General features: G+C 35.2%; 1 protein-coding gene across 1 annotated transcript in view; it reads right to left on the reverse strand.

Moving 5' to 3' along the window:
• CFAP58 (cilia and flagella associated protein 58) overlaps window positions 1-23,309 on the reverse strand; it is a 60,170-nt gene that overhangs the window by 16,494 nt on the left and 20,367 nt on the right. The window contains exons 10-15 of the mRNA XM_087964592.1: window positions 22,884-23,045; window positions 20,751-20,897; window positions 14,841-14,981; window positions 14,354-14,577; window positions 12,737-12,848; window positions 12,204-12,308 (exon numbers count right to left, since the gene is read on the reverse strand). Coding sequence (XP_087820718.1) covers window positions 12,204-12,308; window positions 12,737-12,848; window positions 14,354-14,577; window positions 14,841-14,981; window positions 20,751-20,897; window positions 22,884-23,045 — 891 coding nt within the window. The remainder of the gene's footprint in view (window positions 1-12,203; window positions 12,309-12,736; window positions 12,849-14,353; window positions 14,578-14,840; window positions 14,982-20,750; window positions 20,898-22,883; window positions 23,046-23,309) is intronic.

Raw genomic sequence — 23,309 nt, forward strand, 5'->3', positions numbered from 1 at the left:
CACATGCAACTACGCAGCTATGCATTTTTAATGCAGGCTTACAAATAAATATTGTATAGATTTTTGCAATTCTGTAGGTGCACAATGAAAAACAGCTTACATTAACAATGTAGTGCGGGGGAGATTACAGGAATTTCCTTCCTCTTTTCCTCTCTGCCCAAAGTCAGAGAAAATTATGCAGGAAAGTTCCATTAAGAAAAATTCTATATTTCCCAACTATTTCTACCAATAAATGTTATAGGGCTTATGGAACATAGTAAACATGTTGGATGAAGTTAGCCATTCTGGTTGATAAAGTACAATCCATTTCTTAAATTGCTTATCAGGATGGTTTATCAGGAGGTGCAGATTCAGTTAAAACTTTAGTAGGGCATAGAAACTCAGAACTGTACATAAAATCATAAAATATATTTTGTAAAAATAGAATACTGAGAAGTGGGCCAATCTACATTACAGTAGTCCATGCAGGAGGCGACTAAAATAAGATATCCTGATCCCAGAATGGGCACAATGGCATATAACCTGAAGTTGTGGGAAGGCCTTCACACAATTGCTACTTTGTTTATCTAATAGGACTTCTGAATCCAGAAGAACTCCCAAACTGCAAACGGGGTCATCTGAGGCAGTTCCATCCCATCAAGAGCTAAATAAAGTAAACCCCAAGATCCAGGTGACCCCAAAACCTAAAGCCACACAGTTTGTCAGAGTTGAGCTGAAGCCTGTTGTTCCTCTTTCAAGCCCCCACAGCCTCCAGACACAAGACATGATGCTTCGTCTGAGATTTTCACTTGCTGATTTTGGCACGTGTTCACCTCTAGACATGTCCGCTATGCAGATGGAACCACTGCTGCTAAAAAACCAAGTGCTGTTGGATAAACTGTTCCAGTTAACAACAGCTTTGTAGGTCTTTGACCCATCTGAGGCAGGGTATTCGTCATACAGCATCCGTGTGACTTTGTTGCTGTCAAAAATCAGCAATACCATCTCCTGAAAAGTGTGGGGGAAAGCCAGCACATTTGCAGTATTTCTGATTCAAGTACCTTATAAATTTAACCCCAGGTAGAAGATTTTGTGGATGATAGAACCCAGGTGGGATTTATTATCAATCTGATGACAGTGGCAGCTGCTAAATGAGCTATACAGTTCCTGCTATAACAAAGCCCTTACTTAATGATTTTCCAGGATTTATAGCTGAAATTATGTTTAGGGACTATAAAGAGCCATGTCAGCAAAAGTGCTCAATAGTATAATGCACCATAATTTCTGGGTTATCACACATTTAACCTGAATCATGGTGGCACTGAAGCACCACGAGAGCCTTGGGAAAGAGACTTTGAATGAATTGGCAAAGATGAAGCAATCTACTATACTAAAGTTAATCCAGCTGAATAGATGGCTGGTTTGAATCTACATATGCTCAGCATTGCTGGAGAGTATTTTATAGCACAAGCAATAAAGAATATTCAAAATGGATTAAAGTGATAGAGGAACAACTCATGCAATTGAAAGGAACCAGAGCTTGCCTTTCTGAGGGACACCATGTAAAAATAGTGTGATGGCATGGTATTTTACAACAAGGACCCAGAAGAGATGAGGGAAACATACGTCAAAAGGGAAACAAATGCTCTGGAGTTCATTAGGTAATGTTAGTATGAGACAATGGAAATGCTTCTTTGGTTTACATCAGGCTGTCAAACTCCCAGCCCATGGGCTGGATGTGTCATGTGCTGGCCATGCCCATACCCAGTTTAGCGAAGGGGGAAAAGTCCCGATACGTCACATTACACTGCCATGATGATGTGAGTTTGACACTCTGGTTTACACTATTTCTTTACACATTGACTGCAAGAATCAAAGCCAAACTATCTTAACTAAGCTGAATCCTGGGCTTTCAGGTAACCTCATGGACTACGATTTTACTTGTTCCTATCATATAGCATCAAAAACATTACTACCATTTAAATAGAAACCACTGATAAATAACCATTATTAAAAGCAACCATTACCCAAAGAACCTCCCTTTTGCCTTTCCAGGTAAAGGATGAAAAGGAAAACGGCAATTTCTACACAGCAAAAGTCATATTTTTCTTAGTAACCTTAGGGATGGAGTTCACAGTGTCCATTATCTTATCATAAATTTGTCTCAAGGAATAAGTACTATTCAAGTGAATGCATGGAGTTCTGCTGCTCTCTAGTGGCAAAGTTTATTTTGATAAGGGAAGGAATTGAGCATAAAAGAAAATAAGCATTGCTACTTTCCAGTGTCAAGATTTGCTGTTAAACTGGAGTGGAATGTGGGAGAGAAAGAACTATTTATTTAAACACCGTTGCACTTATCTCTGTATTGAGATCTGGGCAGGGTGTAATTTGAGGGAAGGATGCTATGAAGTGTTTTTCCTCAAGCAGGAATAAACACCTTAAAACATCAGCCATATAACTCTGCCATTGATCAGATCCCAGGGCTGCAATTACCACAGGGCACCTTTATCAGCGTCCGAATTGGAAAGAGATTTACAGCAGGGAGTCATTTGATGCTTAATCTTTCTGACAGCATCTCCTATTACATTTGTCAATAAAGTTTTGCAGAACTAAGATTTTATTTCTTTATTAATACAACTTCAGTAGAATTACAATTGCTTGTTTTGAAGCATATATTTATTGGGATGGTCAATAATGCCATAAAACTACACTGCTCAAAAAAATAAAGGGAACACAAAAATAAGACATCCTAGACCTGAATGAATGAAATATTCTTATTAAATACTTTGTTCATTACATAGTTGAATGTGCTGACAACAAAATCACACTAAAATTATCTATGGAAATCAAATTTAGCAACCCATGGAGGTCTGGATTTGGAGTTACACTCAAAATTAAAGTGGAAAAAAACACTACAGGCTGATCCAACTTTGATGTAATGTCCTTAAAACAAGTCAAAATGAGGCTCAGTAGTGTGTGTGGCCTCCACGTGCCTGTATGAACTCCCTACAACGCCTGGGCATGCTCCTGATGAGGTGGCGGGTGGTCTCCTGAGGGATCTCCTCCCACACCTGGACTAAAGCATCCCCCAACAACTGGACAGTCTGTGGCGCAATGTGGTGTTGGTGGATGGAGCGAGACATGATGTCCCAGATGTACTCAATTGGATTCAGGTCTGGGGAACGAGCAGTCCATAGCATCAATGCCTTCGTCTTGTAGAAACTCTGACACACTCCAGCCACATGAGGTCTAGCATTGTCTTGCATTAGGAGGAACCCAGGGCCAACGGCACGAGCATATGGTCTCATAAAGGGTCTGAGGATCTCATCTCTGTACCTAATAGTCAGGCTACCTCTGGCGAGCACATGGAGGGTTGTGCGGCCCCCTAAAGAAATGCCACCCCACACCATTACTGACCCACTGCCAAACCGGTCATGCTGGAGGATGTTGCAGGCAGCAGAACGTTCTCCACAGCATCTCCAGACCCTGTCACATCTGTCACATCTGTCACATGTGCTCAGTGTGAACCTGCTTTCATCTGTGAAGAGCACAGGGCACCAGTGGCGAATTTGCCAATCTTGGTGTTCTCTGGCAAATACCAAACGTCCTGCACGGTGTTGGGCTGAAAGCACAACCTCCACCTGTGGACGTCGGGCCCTCATACCACCCTCATGGAGTCTGTTTCTGAACGTTTGAGCAGCCACATGCACATTTGTGGCCCGCTGGAGGTCATTTTGCAGAGCTCTGGCAGTGTTCCTCCTGTCCCTCCTTGCACAAAGGCGGAGGTAGCGGTCCTGATGCTGGGTTGTTGCCCTCCTAATGGCCTCCTCCACATCTCCTGATGTACTCCACATCTCCTGTCTCTTGGTAGCGCCTCCATGCTCTGGGCACTACGTTGATAGACACAGCAAACCTTCTTGCCACAGCTCGCATTGATGTGCCATCCTGGATGAGCTGCACTACCTGAGCCATTTGTGTGGGTTGTAGACTCCGTCTCATACTACCACTAGAGTGAAAGCACCACCAGCATTCAAAAGTGATAAACCATCAGCCAGAAAGCATAGGAACTGAGAAGTGGTCTGTGGTCACCACCTGCAGAACCACTCCTTTATTGGGGATGTCTTGCTAACTGCCTATGCTTTCCACATGTTGTCTATTCCATTTGCACAACAGCATGTGAAATTGATTGTCAATCAGTATTGTTACCTAAGTGGACAGTTTGATTTCACAGAAGTGTGATTGACTTGGAGGTACATTGTGTTGTTTAAGTGTTCTCTTTATTTTTTTTGAGCAGTGTATAATGTCATAGTATGCGGCAAGTTGGGATCTGTATTGATATAAAGATTAGAGATACCCACCCTATCCAAGTATTTTGAATGTAATGTGATGCCATTCAGTAACTGAAATAGAATAGAAAAGAGAATCAAAGGAAGCTTACTCATCCTGAACTCAAACTTGCTGAAGGCTTGATAGAAGGCCCAGGTTTTCAAGCCCCTACAAGTTAGCAGTGGATGCCATCCAGATCTCAGGGAGTACCTCATTCCAGAGTGCAGGAGCTGTTACAGAGAAGCTGCACTTCCAGGGTATTGGTTTAATATATGTTTAATTGTGCCAACTTTGCCATTTCAAATCATCTGGAAAGGTAAGTGGTCCCTCAACTAACAGGCTCTATGTTATGTATAGGTAATAATCAGCATCTTGAATCACATCTGGAAGCCAACTGGTAACCAGGTGTCAGTCCTCCCAGACAAACCAGATAGAAAAAATGGCCAGATGAACTCATTTTACATTAATATAAGGCTACATTAATGGAATTTTGCAGGTTTGAAGGAACAAATCTCTTGCCATCACTTTTAACACCCTGATAAATTAAGACAGGCTGGCTATTCAGTAACTTTGGGCTCTTCCCTTTCTTGTCTGATTGTTCCCTAGGCAACATCTCTTCCCCTCACCCAAGGTCAATTGCACATACCAGTACAGCTCATGAAACAGAGGTATTACATAAGCATACCAAGTATGGACTAGCTGGTGGTCTTCAAGGGCAAGCTCATGTAGACTGCACTGCAGTAGTCAAGCTGTGAGACTATCATGACATGAGTGACTGCCTGAAGGTCCCCTAATCTAGGAAAGGCACAACTGATACAACTATGCAAAGGCATCCCTAGCCACAGCTGCTCTTGCTCGTTGAGTAGGAACTATGCATTCAAAGAGACCCCAAATTGAAAGGGGAATTGCAATTCCATCCAAGGTCAGATATGGAATACCCCAGACCTGTAGAAGACAAAGAAGATCTCAGTGGCCCAAACACCCACACCTACTTGGTCTTGGTAAGATTGAGTCTGAGACAATTCTTCCTGATCTAAACCTATACTATCTCCTGGCACGGGGGCGGAAACTTGACAGGCTCAATTGGCTGGCCTGGATCCAAAAGATAAATGGGTATGAACAGCATGCTTATGGTACTGAACTACAAACTGGCAGATGACCTCACCCAATAGTTTCATGTAAATGTTAAATACAAGGGGAGAATGAATAGAACGCTGGGGCACTGCCCAAAGAAGAGATCATGAGAATGATCTCTCCTTCCCAATTAGCATTGACTGGAACTAACTACAGAAAAAGTGTCCCCAGTCCCTAGCTAAGGAATCAGTTCAGAAAAATACTGTGGTTGATAGCATCAAAAGTGGCTGTGAGATCAAGAAGCACAAGGATGGATGCACACCTCCATCCTGGCTCTACTACAGATCAATTGCAAGCATGACCAAAACTCTCTCAAAATGTAACTTGTAACTGCTTTTATATGTTTATATGTATTATAATAGGACAATGTGTATTATAACAGGACAATAGATTTCCTATGTTTAGTTCTCATATAGTAATATTTTACATGCCACCATTCAGCAGCCACTATTTTTTGCAAATTAAGTATACCCTTTACATGTCTTTCCTGCTATAATGCTATCCCCTTTTATATCAACAGTTGACAAGTTGATAAAAAGAGCTGCCCGTAGCCTATAAAATACTAATCAAACAAGTATCATAAGGACAACAAAATGTAGACAGAAGATAGCAGAAAAATCCTGCATTGACAGTCAGAACTAAGGTTTGGCTGCCTATAAAGAACCGTCAATACCAGACCTGAAAATAGACCTCATGTTAGTGCCCTATTCCCTACAGAGATTCAAATCATCTTTATCCTCTATAGTTATCAACATGTCTTCACATATATGCTTGTTTTCATCCAACCTCGTTGATCAAACCAGATTCTTCATTATAAGTCAGCCAGACTAAATAAAACTTACTAAAAGAATTTGAAAAACAGAGCTACAAGATAGAACATCAAAAAGAAAGGGTACAAGATAAAAAATATACAATCATGCTCGCATTATTTTGCTGTTTAACCCTATGTGAGTTTTACAAGCTGCAAAAGCAAACTTTGCAAGGCCAGGAGTCCTTATCTGCTAGTAAAAATTTCATATAAAATTCTTCAATCTATCTCAGAAATGGAATTGAAAAAGGTGTTAGGGGGTATCTTTGTATATATCTGATCAGAAATTACAGTATCATAGAATATGAATTTGTGTTTCAATATTACCATCTTTACAAGGGCAAAGCCATTTTTATATGAGATTCTAAGAAATTTTGCCTCCAGCTGTGCTGATGGAATAATATTGAACTGTATTAATGTATATAAACTTGTCAAAATTAATTGTTGTGAGTTGGTATTTTACCCTAGCCAAGAGTCTACTATACTTTGACCCTAATGCTATATATTGGTTGATGTTTTGTTTTTCTTTGCATCCAGCCTACATGTAACATTCACCTCCCCATGAGCAACACCTCTTTAATAGAGTTAGCAGTTATGGGATGGCAAATGTGGAAAAAAGTAAAGTCATTGGAATAAATGGCCAGTTTTCTCAATGAAGGGACCTTAGATCCTTGAGAATCAATTTTTAAAAAGGACAAAATAACTATAAATTAATCACAAAATGCCAATCCAACAATAAAACAAAAAGAACATCAATAATAGGGGAGTTCCATCCATCTTACCAGATAAATTGCCAGGTCTTTCCAGGACATCATCAGGGATATTTTACTAGGTAAAAGGTAACTTAGACCAACACAATAAACTTAGTGAAAAGTCTAGATCAAACATACATATTACAGGAAGTAAAAGAAAACTGCTCCTATCCTCCCTGTGCCTGTATGTATATTTTAGTATACCATTGCTTCCTTAGGACCTTATAGACTATTTTATCGTAACAGTTGCATTTCCCATCAATATTTATAACTTCCAAAATTAAAAGTGTTCAGAATAAATGCTTTTTTCCACACAAAAGAGACAGTGTAGTTTACTAATAAAAGTGTTAGATTACCATTAGAGAAACTCAGTTACAGTCTATTTTCAACCATGGAAGCTTACCTGTTGACTGAGAATGATACTCATTCATTCTCAGCCCAATCTATCCAACTTTCTTGTTGTGGGGAAAAATCAGAGGAGTTAGCGGTATGAATGGTATTTTGAGCCCCTAGAGATAGGTGGCATATAAACCAAACTAAATAAATTAAAACTAAGTAATCCTTATTATGCACCGTAGCACTCTAATGCACTGCAGTCAATTAAATAAAAAGTATAAAACAGTTACTTTTTTTAGGCGCTTTTGTGTGTAAGCTTTATAAATGTACATATGTCTGCTATTAAGGAAGATGAATGACTTATCACAGGATTATGCAGAAGGAAACAGGCAGGTTCTAATTTATTTTTCAACTCTCCCTGAACCTATTAAATTAAACTATATTAATTGCTTAGTTGCTAAAAATGCAAAATAAGGTAGCTCTTATGTTCTTCATAGTAATTACTAAAGAAACAAGCTGCTAATTCCTTCCTCAACCTTTTGTCCTGTGCTAAAAGCTTTTTCCTGAGGGACAAACAGTTCTTCCAGGTGATCCATGCTGGTAGCAATTACTCAAAGTAAACAGAGCTACAGCACGTAGGTATGAAATATGCTAAACAGAAATTCAGAGATGACTGGAATGAATAAATATTAAGGCTATGTTTTATTATTTATATTTAATTTAAATATCCTTTCAACATCTTATTGTGTGAATGCAGCACAAATAAACTGATAATTAACTATTATTGTAATTTTTCTTATGAATATCAAATCTACTTAGCATTATATCTAAACGTATCCTCCAAATGCTAAAGTGTACTGGATGAGATCTATATTTATTCTTTATTCACTGAACTTCCCAGTGCTCAGAAAGCTACCACAGATATTTGAACAAACTCTAATGAAGTTATAGCAGTGACGGAATATCATAAGGTGGTGAATGTATCCAAAGGAGTAAGAAGCAACTCAGTCCAGATGTTAGGTGTCAGAGAAAAAGGGGGGAAATAGCCCCTCCCTAATAGTTCATGGAATATGGTGTAGATGCAGGTAGTAAAGTACTCAATTGGGCAAGATTTTGTGTATAGGTATGGAAGTCAGCTCAGAAGAATCACCATGTGTCATTCTTGGTTTGGGGCATGGCAGTCTATTTTAAAGTATTCTAAAATAATAAAGGTGCCACGCTGGTAAAATAATTTCACTTTTATCCAAGTATCCTAGGTTTTGTAAGTTTAACTGACCCAGCCACAATGAAAGAGGTATTAAAATGTATATATTTGAGGGAATGTCAGATTTTCCTATAGCAAATCAATAGCATTTACAAAAGTATATAGGAAAGCATTTATTTTCATATATCACCTTTACCCATAGCAGAAAATCTTAGGGAATAATATAAATTATCAAGAAGGGATATTCGTAGATATTGTACTCTCAAATTGCAAATGGAGATGTGGGTACTCTATTTTTCTTATCTTCATTTTTAAGTGCTTTGATTTTATTGTATTGCGAACAGTTGCTGGGGTGCATCCACAGTTTCGTTTACAATGACAATAAAGTTCTTCTAATTCTAATTCTAATTTTCCCTATAATCACAGTACAATTCCTGAGAGAGAAAGTCAAGTTGGAATCATAGCTAAAGGTAGTAATATGTTATCTATCTATAGGCACAAGGGCTTTAATCAAATTATTCATAAAATATGGCAGAAATGTTGTTGGTTTGAGCTCCCAGCTTGGCGAATTGGTTGCAAACATTTCATCCCCATTCAAGGAGACATCTTCATTGCACTTTGGATTGTGCTTGTCTGGGGGAGCACTAGCCTTTAAATATATTTCTGAATCCTGATCTGATTTTGCGTTGTGTGATTGGCTGGCTGTAGATGCTGAGTCATAGTCCTTGGTGTTAAGTATTTTCTGTGTGATGTAAATTAGTGCTGGTGTTGCTGTTGCCAAGGTCAGAGCTCAAACCAACAACGTAACTACCAACCCAAGCTACTAATATTGAAAGACATTTCAATATGGCAGAAACGTCTGGGGTACAATAAGTTCCTATGTACTATTTTAACAGCAACTACTGTCATAAGAATATTTTATTTATTATTTATGGGATAAAATCCTAATGGATTCAACAATATCATCTACAATAGTCAGTAATCAGATTTCCAAGTATTTAACATCAGTGTAAGCAACAGTAGCCTTTATTTCAATTTGATGTTTGAGGAGATTGTCATTCATGAAAAACGCATAAGCAATGTAATGGCATCATGAGTCTCTTGACTGTAAGATTTTTGTTACATTTTTAGTTTTATAACTGTAGAAAAAAATGACTATATTTCAGAACCTGCAAATCACAAATCCCAGCTTGAATGTTAAGAATTACCAGAATCGGGTTGCTTTAATTACTCTGTTGGGTGTTTTATTATTCTGTTGTTTTACTGTAATTACTCTGCAGATCAGAAAGAGTTAGTTTATTTTTAATTATATCAAAAACTCTTCCAAATATCAGGAACATTTTGGGAAATTGCCTGTCCCACAACGGAAAAGAAGCAGATGTTGGTTTTGAAAAGCAAATATAGACATTATTCTGTTAACAAACTTTCAAATTGCAAACTTTTGCCAATATGAACAAACCTATCCACACCCAAAAGTTGGGAGAAGGCAGGAAAGGGCCAGCCTCCCTTGCACCTCACGTGCCACAAAAGAAAACCCTCCTGTCCCTGGAACCCTTTAGGCTGGAGTTGCAAACAGGCAGAGCACACTAACAGCCTCACAGCAAAATCTTGCTTGTTTGTTGAACTTGCAAACAAAATAGATTTACGAACACTGTCTCATTATGTAACCATTATGTATTCAGCAGGTTCTGATCAGTTCTGGAGAACTGGTAGCGGAAATTTTGAGTAGTTCGGAGAAGTGGCAAATACCATCTCTGACTGGAGATTTTACAGTATCTTTTTCCTGCCACTCCCACCGAGCCACGCCCACAGAACCGGTAGTAAAAAATTGGAATCCCACCACTGATTTAATGAATAACATTTATGGATGCATTAATAATATCCTTTTTGTTTCCTACAATGCATTATTATGAATTCTCAGAATTAAATCTCAGTGAGTTCAGTGGGGCTTTCTAGTAAAAAAAAATGTATATAAAATGGCAGTTTAATGGCACCCCACTCATTCATTGGGGTGCCATTAAACTCAATGGGTGTCAGGTTTCCAAGTAATGAATTCCATGTTAAAAGAAAAATAACAAAGTCCATCTTCAAAAAGATTTCTTTTATTTAGGAAAGCATCAAATTGGCAAAGTCCATAGTAATTCCAGATCTGAACCAACCCGGAATTACCCTACAATATTAGTTAGCTACACTTATGTCAATTTCGGGCTTGACAATGGGCTTGTTAGGGTATATATATAAGACAGCCCTATTAAAGTCCAAAAACTGAAAAATTCACAAAGTATAAAGAAAAGACAAATGGAAAATTAGAACTGGAATGACAATTTCTCAGCATTCTATATGTACTCAGATTTGAAATCCTGAGAGAAAGCTTAATTATTTTTCTGAACTATTTTTATAGTTCTCCTATATGCCTTAAAATGTTACACTCTGTTCTGTTTTGCACGGCATATCTGCATTTGCTATTCCATTACACATTTCTGAAAATCAGAATGTGATTTTTAAAATGCCTGTATAGGGCAGAGACCTCCGGTTTTCTTGTTCCTAAAATCAAACCTCTTTTTAATCATTGGAAGTGATCTGTGGTTTTAATGGTTTTGCACTATTTAACATGTTGCAACTGCCTCTCTGATCATTTATAGTTCTATAATGCATTTAAATGCATTCAGGTTCATTTACTGATTGTAATTACAGAAAAAAACATTTTGGATTACTCTCCTTTAACATCCTAAGTCTTTGTCTAATGAAATAAACAAAAAAATCTAGTTAGGCAATCACTGAAATGTTTCACCAACAATATAATCTGTTAACACAAATATTCAGGTAGTTTTTTAATTTGAGAATGGATATATGAGACAAAACTATATTCCATCACTGGCTTCCTGATAAAAGAAACAAATTTCATGTTATTGATTAAAGTAAAAAGATGCACTGAAGAACAGTAATAATGAGTCATCACAGAGATATAGCAAGAAATATAATGTTCAGTTTTCATCTCTTACTCAGAGCCTGAATAAACAAGCAATAGAACTATTCAAAACACCAAAGTAAATTCCCCAAATGATCTACAAGATGGTGATGATAAAAGCAAGAAACAGGTCATACCAAGATAAAATCAACAATGCACTTTTCTTCGTTTGAGAACAGCACTTACCAATAGCACTTAGACTTATATACCACTACTTTACAGCACTCTCTAAGCAATATACAGAGGTATGAACTTTTACTATTTGAAAAAGGGATTTGGGGAAATTTTGTAAATGAAAATGGAGATATAATACTAAGTGATTATTTTTATAATCCTTGCTGGACTTTTGACAATTATTAAGATACGCTGAAGATTTAGAGATGGACTTATAGAAAATTGAGGTTTGAAATGAAGAAATATTTGGTTGATTTTTAAGAGATGGTGATAAGTTATTGATGTTGACTACACTTGCTGGAGATGAACACATTATTGTATTAGTTTTACTTGTTTAATATAATCCTCAATAAAATTACTGAAAAAAGGCTATTAGTTATAGTATGTTGATACAGTTAATAAATAATACAAATATATACAAACCATTAGTTCATTTACTGGAAAAAATTGCCTTCTATAATCTGGAATAGAATCACAAGCAATACCAAAGGGCATATTGGACGCATTCAATGTCAAATGTACCTGGAGAAGTAATTCTTTTTCAACAACTTCTTCGGTCTTATTGATAAGTCGTTTCTGAAGTGCATGTATCTTCTGTATTAACTCATAAGTACTTGGATCACTGGCCTATACAAGAGGAATATTTTCCCTGGTTAGTTACAATTTCTACAACTTCCTGTATAATAATATTGGTGTAGGTATTTTCCACACCAATATAATAAAACTTGTTAAAGAATAAATAATGAAACTTTATTGTGTTATTTATGACTTGCCATAAGAAAGACTGGGCAGAAAAGACAAGTTTGTATAGATAGTTGATGACAGCTCACATGAAATTTTTACTTCTTCGGTTACTAACTTGGCCTATCAGGTCTAAATTGCTTCCACAAAAAGCGATTGTGAAGTCTTCATATGGAATATATTTAGAGCTTGAACAGAAAAATACCCAGGCTCAGAACAGACTATTGGAAGATCCATTTTTAAAATATCTTATATTCTTCTTTTCTATTCTTTAACCAGTTATCAATTCAAGGAAATTTTGGATTTAATTATACCTCTAATTTTCTCCATCTGTGAACATTCATTGGATTTTCCAGCTCTTCTTCCAAGGCTCTACAGCGTGTCCGTTCCTTCAATAACTCCTTCTGCATATGATAAACTTCCTGCCTTCAGAACAGATTCAATGTACATATCATGAACTCAGCTAATGAGCTCATATTTATAAACTTAAACAAGCTCCCTCCTCTGCTAAAATATATTTGTACAACCATCATTAACACTCATGCTTTCTGACATATTTTTACTGATCCTGATATATTGGGTCTGATATATTTTGTAGAAATTTCAATTATTGAAATAAAATAATTTTACCAATTATTATAAATGAATTTGATTAGTGTATTTTCAGATCCCCTATTTGTTTCTTGTCATTATATAAATAAAATTTACCACATCTTCTCTCAAGAGAAAAGTAGAGAATCTGAATATAGGGTGTAGTAGTAATAAAACTCCTCCAAGGTTCTTTCCAAATCTGCAATTCTGTTATTTTGTTATATATACATAGATTTTCTAAATTAAGCAGTGGGATATTGTCACTCTGATTTCAAAAACAAGTGAAATACAAAACAGTAAAACAAAACATGTCGAAATCTGCAGATATTACTGAGGATCTTGTAGTAAAATAGCTATGCTTATAGGGTAGACCTCAAACTTTCTTTCTTGATCTTCCTTAATCACACTTTCTACTTTGCATGGTGGCTTGGTAGTTTTTGTTACTACCAATTATCTTCCAGGGGGTGCTTTACTTGCTATTCTCCCCTAACCCTGGCTTTTGTGAGTGCAAGTGGACATGTGTACGCAACTGGCCCGCCACTTCCACAACCCAGTTCTGAATGGCCTAAGGTCCAGAAATGGGCCGCAGCCTGGGGTTGAGGACCCTGTTCTAAATAATTCACCGAATTGTAATACCTTCCTGTTTCTGTTTATCAAGTTTATTTTCCAGATATATAAACAAAAGGTAATATTTGAAATTAGTATAGTTTGCTATCAAAAATTTTCTCTTAAATCATTATTGCTTTTTCATGACTAGTTATCAAGCCTGCTAAGTAGACCAGACCATGAAAATAACTCTATGGAAGATTAAACTACTTTTATTGTATCAGCTATAACAACAGAATCTTGCAACTCTGATTTACTGAACCTCCTCATATTTCTTATACTTCAATGAATTAGACAGCAGAGATGGTATTCAGCAGGTTCTGACCAGTTTTGGAGAACCGGTAGCGGAAATTTTGAGTAGTTCAGAGAACCAGCAAATACCACCTCTGACTGGAGATTTTACAGTATCCTTCCCCTGCCATGCCCACCAAGCCATGCCCACAGAACCGGTAGTAAAAAAATTGAATCCCACCACTGTTAGAGAGGTGTCTGTCTGAGCTGCTTCCAAAGGTTACCTGGATAATCTGGCCTTAAAAAATAATTAAGCCCTTTTGCCTAAACAACAGATTCTTTATATCTCCACCAAGGTCATCTTCCATATTCTGTACATTACTGACTGATTTGTTTTAATTAAAACTTATATTATATGAAGTCACCCAAAGCAAATCCTTTTCTAACATACTGAAAAGAAACAATCCCACGCATTATGCCAGGTAAGTACACACTTTTTCTACCTTAATTCTTCCACATTAGCCACACTCTTGCCAAGTATCGCCTTTTCCCGTCGAAGTTTTTTTATCTCCAACTTAAGTAATCGGATGTCTTCTATTCTTTGTCGATACTGCATTTCTCCCTTGTTGAGAATTGATTGCTGAATTTTTATCTTCTCATACAGAAGAGCCAATTCATCATTACGACGAACTAATTGGCTCCCCAGAATGTCCCTTTCACTAATAACCTGCAAATAATAGCAGCCAAGACATAATTTTACTATTCATAATAAAACAACTTCATTGGCAAAAAACATACAGCTTCAAAATATTATGTATTATCAATACACTATTGGGAATGCATTGCCAATTGTTGTTTGTTCAGAGAGCTAGAGTTTCAATTAGTGTGTTATTTATACTTCCCAAAGATTTAATTCAATGGGTTAATGCAATACTCCCCATCTAAGTTACATTGGACATTGGACAGTTTTTTGTTGTTGTTGTAACCTACTTGATCTAATTCTTTCTTTTGTCTTAATCTTTCTGCATCCGCTTCAGAAATAATTTTCAACAGCTTTCTTTCTTCTTCCTCTTGTTTTTCAATAAAATGCTTTGTCTCTATAGCCTGTTGTCTCATTTTAAGCAGTTCACCCTGACAGAAACAAAAGAAAGAAGAAAATAAATTGTGTTTATAACATCTTTCTACTTCATAAATCTGGAAATCTAAGACACAATCTCATATGCTTATTTGACTTCTCCTGCTTTACTTGATTCAATTATCTGATTCTCAAGAACAAATAAGATTTATTACACAAATGTAGAACAAATGTTGCACTGCATGTCATACTGAAAAAAATATGTGATTTAAGGTCAATATATGTAATAAATACAAAGAAAAAGTTAATCATGAGACCCAATGATTCATCATATGTAGAAATAACCCACCAATACCTTTACAATTCAAACCTACCCGGAATTGTTGCCAATGAAAATAAAATAAAATAAAATAAATAGTGATTGGTGCTGTTTGTAAAATTATAACCATTTAACATATATTTTAAATTCATAATAAATCATACAGAAAACTAATTATGATAATAAAACATTATTTGATCTCTAAATCATATATTCAGAAGGATGTCAGTACTTTTAGAAAAAGCTCACAATTATGGCAGCTGTCAGGGTCATTTTTCAAGTTCATACACTTTATTGAATAGAAAGCATCAGAGAATATAAAATATTACAACATACTTGAGCTATAATTTAACTATATCTGCTTCAATGAGTTGTATGTAGAGCTCCCATTATGAACAGTTTGTTGTTATATTGTTGGACTATAGCAACTAAATGTATGCAGTATACAGATGAAGGAAAGGATGAGGTCTTACTACTGTTACTAGACAAGGAGAAGGAGGCATAGATTACCTCCCTTAACCAGGGGGTTAGTCTCATTTTTAAATATTTAACAATGTAGAGAGGACAAATGCGATATTAAACATAGCCCTTATTTCTCCAGTCATTCTGCCACATCTATATGATAATTATGTGAAGATTAATTCAATTTATATCCTATCTTAGACCAGACTCCAATTTACAATTTGAAATCTACAAGGAAAGAAGATAATCCAAAATATAATCAGTTTCTGAGATTACATCTCTGTTGCCTGCCCTAGCTCTTGAGTCTGTGTCAAAGTAAATTTCACTGAGTTTATTCTCAAAGGGTGATGCAAATTGTGTACAGCAACCCACCAACTATTTTAGCTTTCCTCGAAAACATTTTGTTGAAAGAAATACCACACAGCATAAAAAAGCAACACCATTTTGTTATGTGTAGATGAAGTTACAGCAATATTTTTCTGTCTTCAGGGTTGTAGAGCCTGTGTTTAAGTAAACTTCAATTTGTGCTCAATCTAATATGTCCAGAGAGGTCCTGCACTTGCATGCCAGTGTTGTCCTATCCCCTTCATTGCTCTCAGATCCCTAGGCAAATCAAAAGGCTCTGTACTCTGACAACTTCTAAAACTGTCACATTTAATCTAAAAAGGGAGAAAAATAGTAAAAGTAAATGGAAAGCAATTATTTAAATGGTGGTTTCATAACTCCCCATTTAGTAGCCAATTTTAAACAATAAATATAAGCAAGCATATTTTATTTAGAAAGCAGAGGTTATGTTTTTTATTTTCTTTATGAAGCCAAAAATGGAAATTCTTATTGTATTGGTACTCCACGACTTATAACCATTTGTTTAGAGACCATTCAAAGTTACAATGGCACTTACAGTCAGTTCCACTACATATAGCGGAAATTTGTATTTTAACTTTTTGAACAAAAAATAATAATTAAAAGACAATCGCTATAGCATCCCCCTGTCATGTGATCAGGTTTGACAATAGGCATGCATTTAGGACAGTTGCTGTGTCTGTCCCAAGTTCATGTGACCGCCTTTTGCTTTCCAACAAGCAAAGTCAATGGGAGAAGATGGATTCACTTAACAACCAGAGTGATTCATTAAAACAGTGACAAAAAAAATCATAAAATTGGATGATTCACTTAACTACCACCTTGCTTAGTAATACAAATTTTGGTCCCAAATAGGGGGAAAAGGTGAAAAATTTGTATAATAGAGAGTGCCACCTTTTGACAAAAACTTGAGCTCAAACAAAAGGGAAAGCATCCTGTTTCTGAATGAACTTGTGTGGATATAACATTAAAGAAATATTAAAACAAAGTAATAATCTTAGAAAGTGAAAGTAGAACCAGAATAAAGAAAAAAGGAAAGACTGACTGTGGGATTGATTGATGTTTTTGGTATAGACCCTGGGCTGGAATAACTGAGAACTTTAGAAAATTGAAAGAAGAAAGAAGAAAGAAGAAAAGTAAAAGTGGTTTGTTTGTTTTTTGTGGACTTTATCGATCATAAAATATAAGAGTGTGTAATGATGATCTCTTCGGGAATTAAAAATGGAACTTAAAAATATGAGAGAATTACTACAGGAAAGAGGCGAATCACTTTGCTCTGTGTTAGAAAAAATGGAAATGGCGATTGAAGAAGAAGAAGACAGAACTTCAGAGGAGGAGGATTCGACTCAAGGAGAAGATATTTTAAATAGACAATTAACACAAAGAACATTACAAAGAAGTGGGGAAAGAAGGAAGGTTAAAAAGTTGAGATTTAAGAAGGCAATCAAAAGGGGGGATACCTGTGAAGTTGGGAAAGGCAGAAAGACCCAGCAGAAAAGGGGAAAGATATTAAGAAAGAGCGGGATATAAACTGGAATGAGAAAAGATATGGGGAAAAGAGGGGGAGGAGAAGCAGTAAGAAACAGGTGCATGAAATAAAGAAATACGGAAATAGTAAAATGTTGAAAATAAATTGTTTTTTCAGAGATAATGGTTGAGGAATTAAAAAGGGGATTCTGCAGGGTGACAAGGGGTAATAAGAATATTTCTACAATTAAAAATATTTAGAAAATAGGGTAATATAGATACTGATAACTCTTATTAAAAATCAAGGGGGGAAAATATCCGGAATCCAAATGAAAAGATGTAATGATTATTATTGTAACTTCTTAAAAATAATGGTTTATTGGGAATCAAGATGAGGGAATAAAGGTATATTTTAATCATTGAGGTGTCACACTCAAAGCAGTAAAAGGGGGGGAACCTATACTTGGTTTTTGTGTGTGTGTGTGTGGTAGAATTTGTATTAATCTAGAATTTATAAAAAGAATGTGTAATGGAAAGGGAATATGACAGATTAAAGAACCAACTAAATTAATAAGTTAATATAGACTATTAAAAGCAAGGAGAGACATTGGTAACTTTTATTATTATTATTATTAGGCAAACACATATTGTTTATCTTTATTTTTAAAATAAATATTAAAGGATTATATTTGAAATAATTGAAATGAAACAGAAAGATGTTTTGATTGAGATTAATGAAAGAAGCTAGAATTAATGTGTTTGTTTCTCTCCTTACTGAAAATTTGGAATGGAAAAGGTAATAATACAATTAAGTATGCATATATGAATGTATAATTGCTGTCATATTTGTATGTAAAGGTGATGGCCCAGAAATATGTTGTCCACTAAAAAGAGATTTTTGTTTTTAATGTGGAAAAAAAAATTCTGGTCCCAAATTTGGTCATAAATTGAGGACTAGCTGTATTTAGAAATATAAAGGAGTAAGAAATATTGGCTTGTTTCTTATACTCAGCAAGTCTTCCCTTAGTGAAGACAATATTATTATTTACTCATTTGAAAATATCTCATCTGCTATTAGAGGCAAAGAAGTACTCTTCCTACATCTATGAAAGAGAAAACACAGCCATAAAGCTTCCAAATACACAACATGCAAAGGTTAGGATAAAAAATATCCTGATGTCTTTCAAGAATTTTAAGCTGACAGTACAAAAAATTAAAATCTTAAGCCCTTATCAATAAAATTTTGCCACACTAAACAACTATTCTTAAACTTCCAAGAATCCTGCAATCAATGCAGATCTAAACATACTAATTTGACAATGCAATGCTTTAGGTATTCAGCAGACATTCCATTCATATACCTTCAAGCCAGTCACTAAATGACAGCAGATCACAGAACTTTTTATTACTGATAAAACAATAAAAGAGAAGAGCAATCAAGCTGCTGTCAACTTGCTGGCAGATGAGTCCATAATGATATTGCAGCCTTACAGTCTAGTTAAAACAGATTTGGTGCAGTTTGAAGCTCTGAATGCCTTCTCCATCACTGATAGAACAACTCTCAGAAAGAGAATCCATGTTCTTTACCTTTTTACAAAGTTCTGTAGATACCCTATTATAACAGTAAAGGTGCTGATACGATGGAAAACCCCCATAATAGTAAATGAATAAAAAGAAAACCAAAATGTGGCAAAAAAGATATTTTTCCCTTTTTATTGTAAATAAAAGTCATATACTCAAAATTATTTCTCTTAATCTTTAAAGGAGAAAATTGGACTGAATTCATGGGTTACAATCATGCAGTCAGACTATGATAAATTCTGCATCAAAAGAAATCATTTTATACTTTTCTTTTTCTTTTGTTATGTATTTATTTTTATAAATAACTCAAGGTAGTAAACATATCCTATACACCTTGTTCCTCCCCATTTCCCCACAACAACCCTGTGAGGTGGGTTAATCTGAGAGAGTGACTGGCCTAAAATAACCCAGCTGGTTTCATGGCTAAGATGAGATTGAATTTACAGTCTCCAACTTTCTAATTCAAACATGTAGTTTTGCACTGATTTTCAATTGCAAATTTCTTCCTGAGCAATAGAAATACTTTCACAAAGATTCATATGGAATTAGTAATTAAAATATATTTTATTTCTAATATATTAATTGTGTTAATATGATATACCTAGTAGTGCCATATAGCTTTTCAAAGGACAAATATCAATAGTTATCAACATTAAATATAAATCACCTCAAAGTCAAGTGAATCTACATAATCAATTTTCCCAAATCCACAATTTCAATATTTTTTTATTTCCTGGTTTTGCCTTGTCTTCTATCAGCATTCTTATTTCCTTGATCTTCTTTTCCGCTAAATATGCTGCAAGATTAGCCTATCATTATTCAAACTATTTTATTCTCAGATTCATCTCATTGGGTAACAATTAAATTATTTCCACAAGCTATCTTGAAAACATTAGATACAAAAATTTATGTAAATATTGTTGTTTTATAAATAATTGTGTATAAATTCCCAGCAAAACTGACAGTATATGATAGCAAGATAGTAATTGAACTGATTATAGGCAAATCAATTGATAAAATATAACAAGTTGCTATTTAGGAGATAGGTATCAATTGGCTCACCTGCTGTAATAGCTTTAAGTCCATGTTCTTGTTCATTCTTTTCTTTGAACACAGCTGCAATATATTGTTTCACCAATCTTGCAACTAGCTATTTTTGTTGATGGGGAACTCCCTTAACTCACTGGTAAATTTAGGAACTGGGATTACTCTGGCAGAAATGGTTCAATTAGCCATATGAATTTAGATTATAGAAGATCAGATTTTTTTCACCCAAAATTTGTATTTAGCTTTAAAGATCAGAAATTGAACTCCTGAAAAGCCCTTACTAAGAAGGCAGTGTACTGAAAAAAAAGTTCAGAAAAAAAAAATAGCAAATCATTATGCTCCTTTCTATTTCCTAATCAACATTCATTTATATTTTCCTTCTCATAATTCTTATAATATAAATGCAAATTTATTCCTCCAAAAGGAGAAGATCTTAAGACACATGTGTCGTAACATACCATGTGTAGATACAGAGTGGTGGTAGGGCAGGTGATCCAAGAAACATACTTACAAGGAGACCACATCATCGAAAATGATCCTTTATTTCTAGGAAGCTTAGGTGTACTTTTTGTGGAAAGTACCTTACCTTTAAGGCTTCTTTTTCTTTTTCTATCCGCTGGTGATCCAGATGTACTTTCACAAGGGCTGCCTCCTTGACAGAAATCTCTTCTTTCAGCTGATCAACCTGGTGTGTCATAATCTTTAACTTCTTTCTCATTTCATTGATTTCATCCTAATTGCAGAAAGTCAATGCTCATTACTGGTAACCTTTGTATAAATACAGGTATACTGAATGTTACAATTTTCTAATACTAGCCACATCTCTGCCTATTTATTAAGTTAAGTCAATGAGAAAAGAGATGGAACAGATTTTATAAAAGCACCTGGGGTACTTAGTTTTTGTAGTACTAGTACCTGATTTTAAAAAAACTCAAGTATTATCTATCATTTTCCCCCCAGTAAGTATAGACTGCAGCTTGAAATTTTTCCCTTCCCATAACCTTTGAAAAAAATACATACTTAAAAAGAGACTAAGGCTGAAGCAAATTAATACTAGGGCTTTCATTTACACTTGTTATCACTTACAAAGAAACCTCTCTTTAAAATGAATAGTAACAAGTCAACTATTCAGCCTCGTAAAATGAGATTAGTATTACTCAAAAGGCATTTTAAGTAAAAATAAAACATTTTTAAAATTACTATGTATGAATGACAAATGATTATCAAGCTTCTGAAATGCTGTATGTATTTTACAATGACTAGACTCTTAATTCTATCATCTATGAAACTGTATCTCTGAAATTCCATATAGTATCCAAGGCTTTAATTTAAAGAAAATATGGCAGATGCAAGTTCCCGCAATAGCAATGGAGAAGTATGTCATGAGGGTAGAACTATCAAGGTCAAAGGCAAACAGCTTTGGCACCAGACAATTCATTACAAGAAAGTACAGGTGAGCATCACTTTTCCTGTCCCCAATGAATGCTGACAACTCATTGCACTGCACAGGTAGGAGAGATATCAAAATTGAAACTTGCTTCCAATTTAAATAGGGATTGTATGTTATACTTGGCAGTTGCTGACTTTTTTTCTAAATTATTTTCTTACTCTTGCAATACCTGCATAAAAATAACTGCCTCCATGGCATCTATTGTAATATCAACCAAGAGAAGCATGACCAGTAGAAAAATATAGGAGCTGAGGAAAAAATATACTTTTTTTACTTAATAATGATGATGATGATGATTTTCAGCTAGCTGAATTGCCTAAGATTTTTCTATGATGTCTAATTCAGTTCAGAAATCTATCGTTTTCAGAGCATTGTATTCAGCAAAAATAGATAACGGTAAGTAAGACCAGCGATCACTTTCATCTTATCAGGAAGACCCTCATTCCTTATTGAATAAGAAAATAACTCACCAAGTAATATAGGAAAATCAGAAATAGATGTAGTTTTAGTTTTGAATAGAACGGTAAGAATTTTCCAGCACCGATTAAGAGACCCAACTTATAGTGAAATAAATACAAGGCTTTGCAAAACAAATTTCCTTAAATTCTTGGTTATTTTTGGACAGAATTAGAAAACCTGTTTCTTTGTGAAGAAATTTTTGTTTCAGAAAAATCAGATACATAATATCTAAAATATTACATAAAACAAGAAATCTTTTTATGTAAAGACATAAAATTTGTCAGCATAATAATATGCATTAGTCATCACTAATATGTGTTGAACAATTTAATGAAAACTGGAGACATAGCAGCCTTGGGTCAATACCCAAAATACCCCATAAAACAACAGCTGCATAAAATTAATGTCACATATTTGACAGAATATGGTTTCTAAAACATAAATCAGCTAATGCTCACCTATGGCAAATGTTTGGCAAACAGTCCTCTCATTTGCTACCATAAATCTCCAGTTCACTTTTGGAAGACATGTCACTCAGCAACGTTACTATACCCCTGGGACCACATGAGATCTGACTCAATGTGCCTCTTGGTGCTTTTTTGTCATTAAATACATATGAAAAAGGTTGTCCTCTGACAGCATTTAGACAGAAAATGATTTTTATAAGTACCACTGGAGTAATTAGTATGCTTAGTATAATTAAGAAAAACAAAAATGTGGAAAGTATCACATTAGCATTCAACTTCATTCAAGAATATTATCTCAAACCAAAATTAGGAGAAAGAAGCCAACAAAAGTGTTTTTTGGTACCTGAGCTTCAATTAAGTTTTTACTATAGAGGTTTCTGTCTGATCTCACAGCTTCATAGAGATTTTGCTGCTGTTTTAATTTCGTTTCAGACTCTGCTATCTTCTTTTTATAGTCAAAAATCTGCATTTCCCGTAATTTGATATCTTCCATGTGATGAAGGACCTGTTACAGAAACCATAAGATTAACACCACCTGTATGCAGAATATGCTATGGATAGATAAAGTTGGTTTTTGTAAGAGCTTGCCATCATGTTATCAATCCAGCAACAATACTGTATGGCTTGGACTGTGAATGAGTGGCCCATTCTCAGTAAACCCTCAGAATATTGAACCCAGTGTCAACATTTCAAATTCAGTATTTCATAACATTCAGAAAACTGTTTCAAAAAATTGTATCAGAAAACAACAACTGTATGAAAAACTGCT

Source organism: Notechis scutatus, chromosome 4 (genome assembly GCF_049901735.1).
Source record: "Notechis scutatus isolate UNSWTSFEM ecotype Mainland chromosome 4, rNotScu1.2, whole genome shotgun sequence".
Lineage (NCBI taxonomy): Eukaryota > Metazoa > Chordata > Lepidosauria > Squamata > Elapidae > Notechis > Notechis scutatus.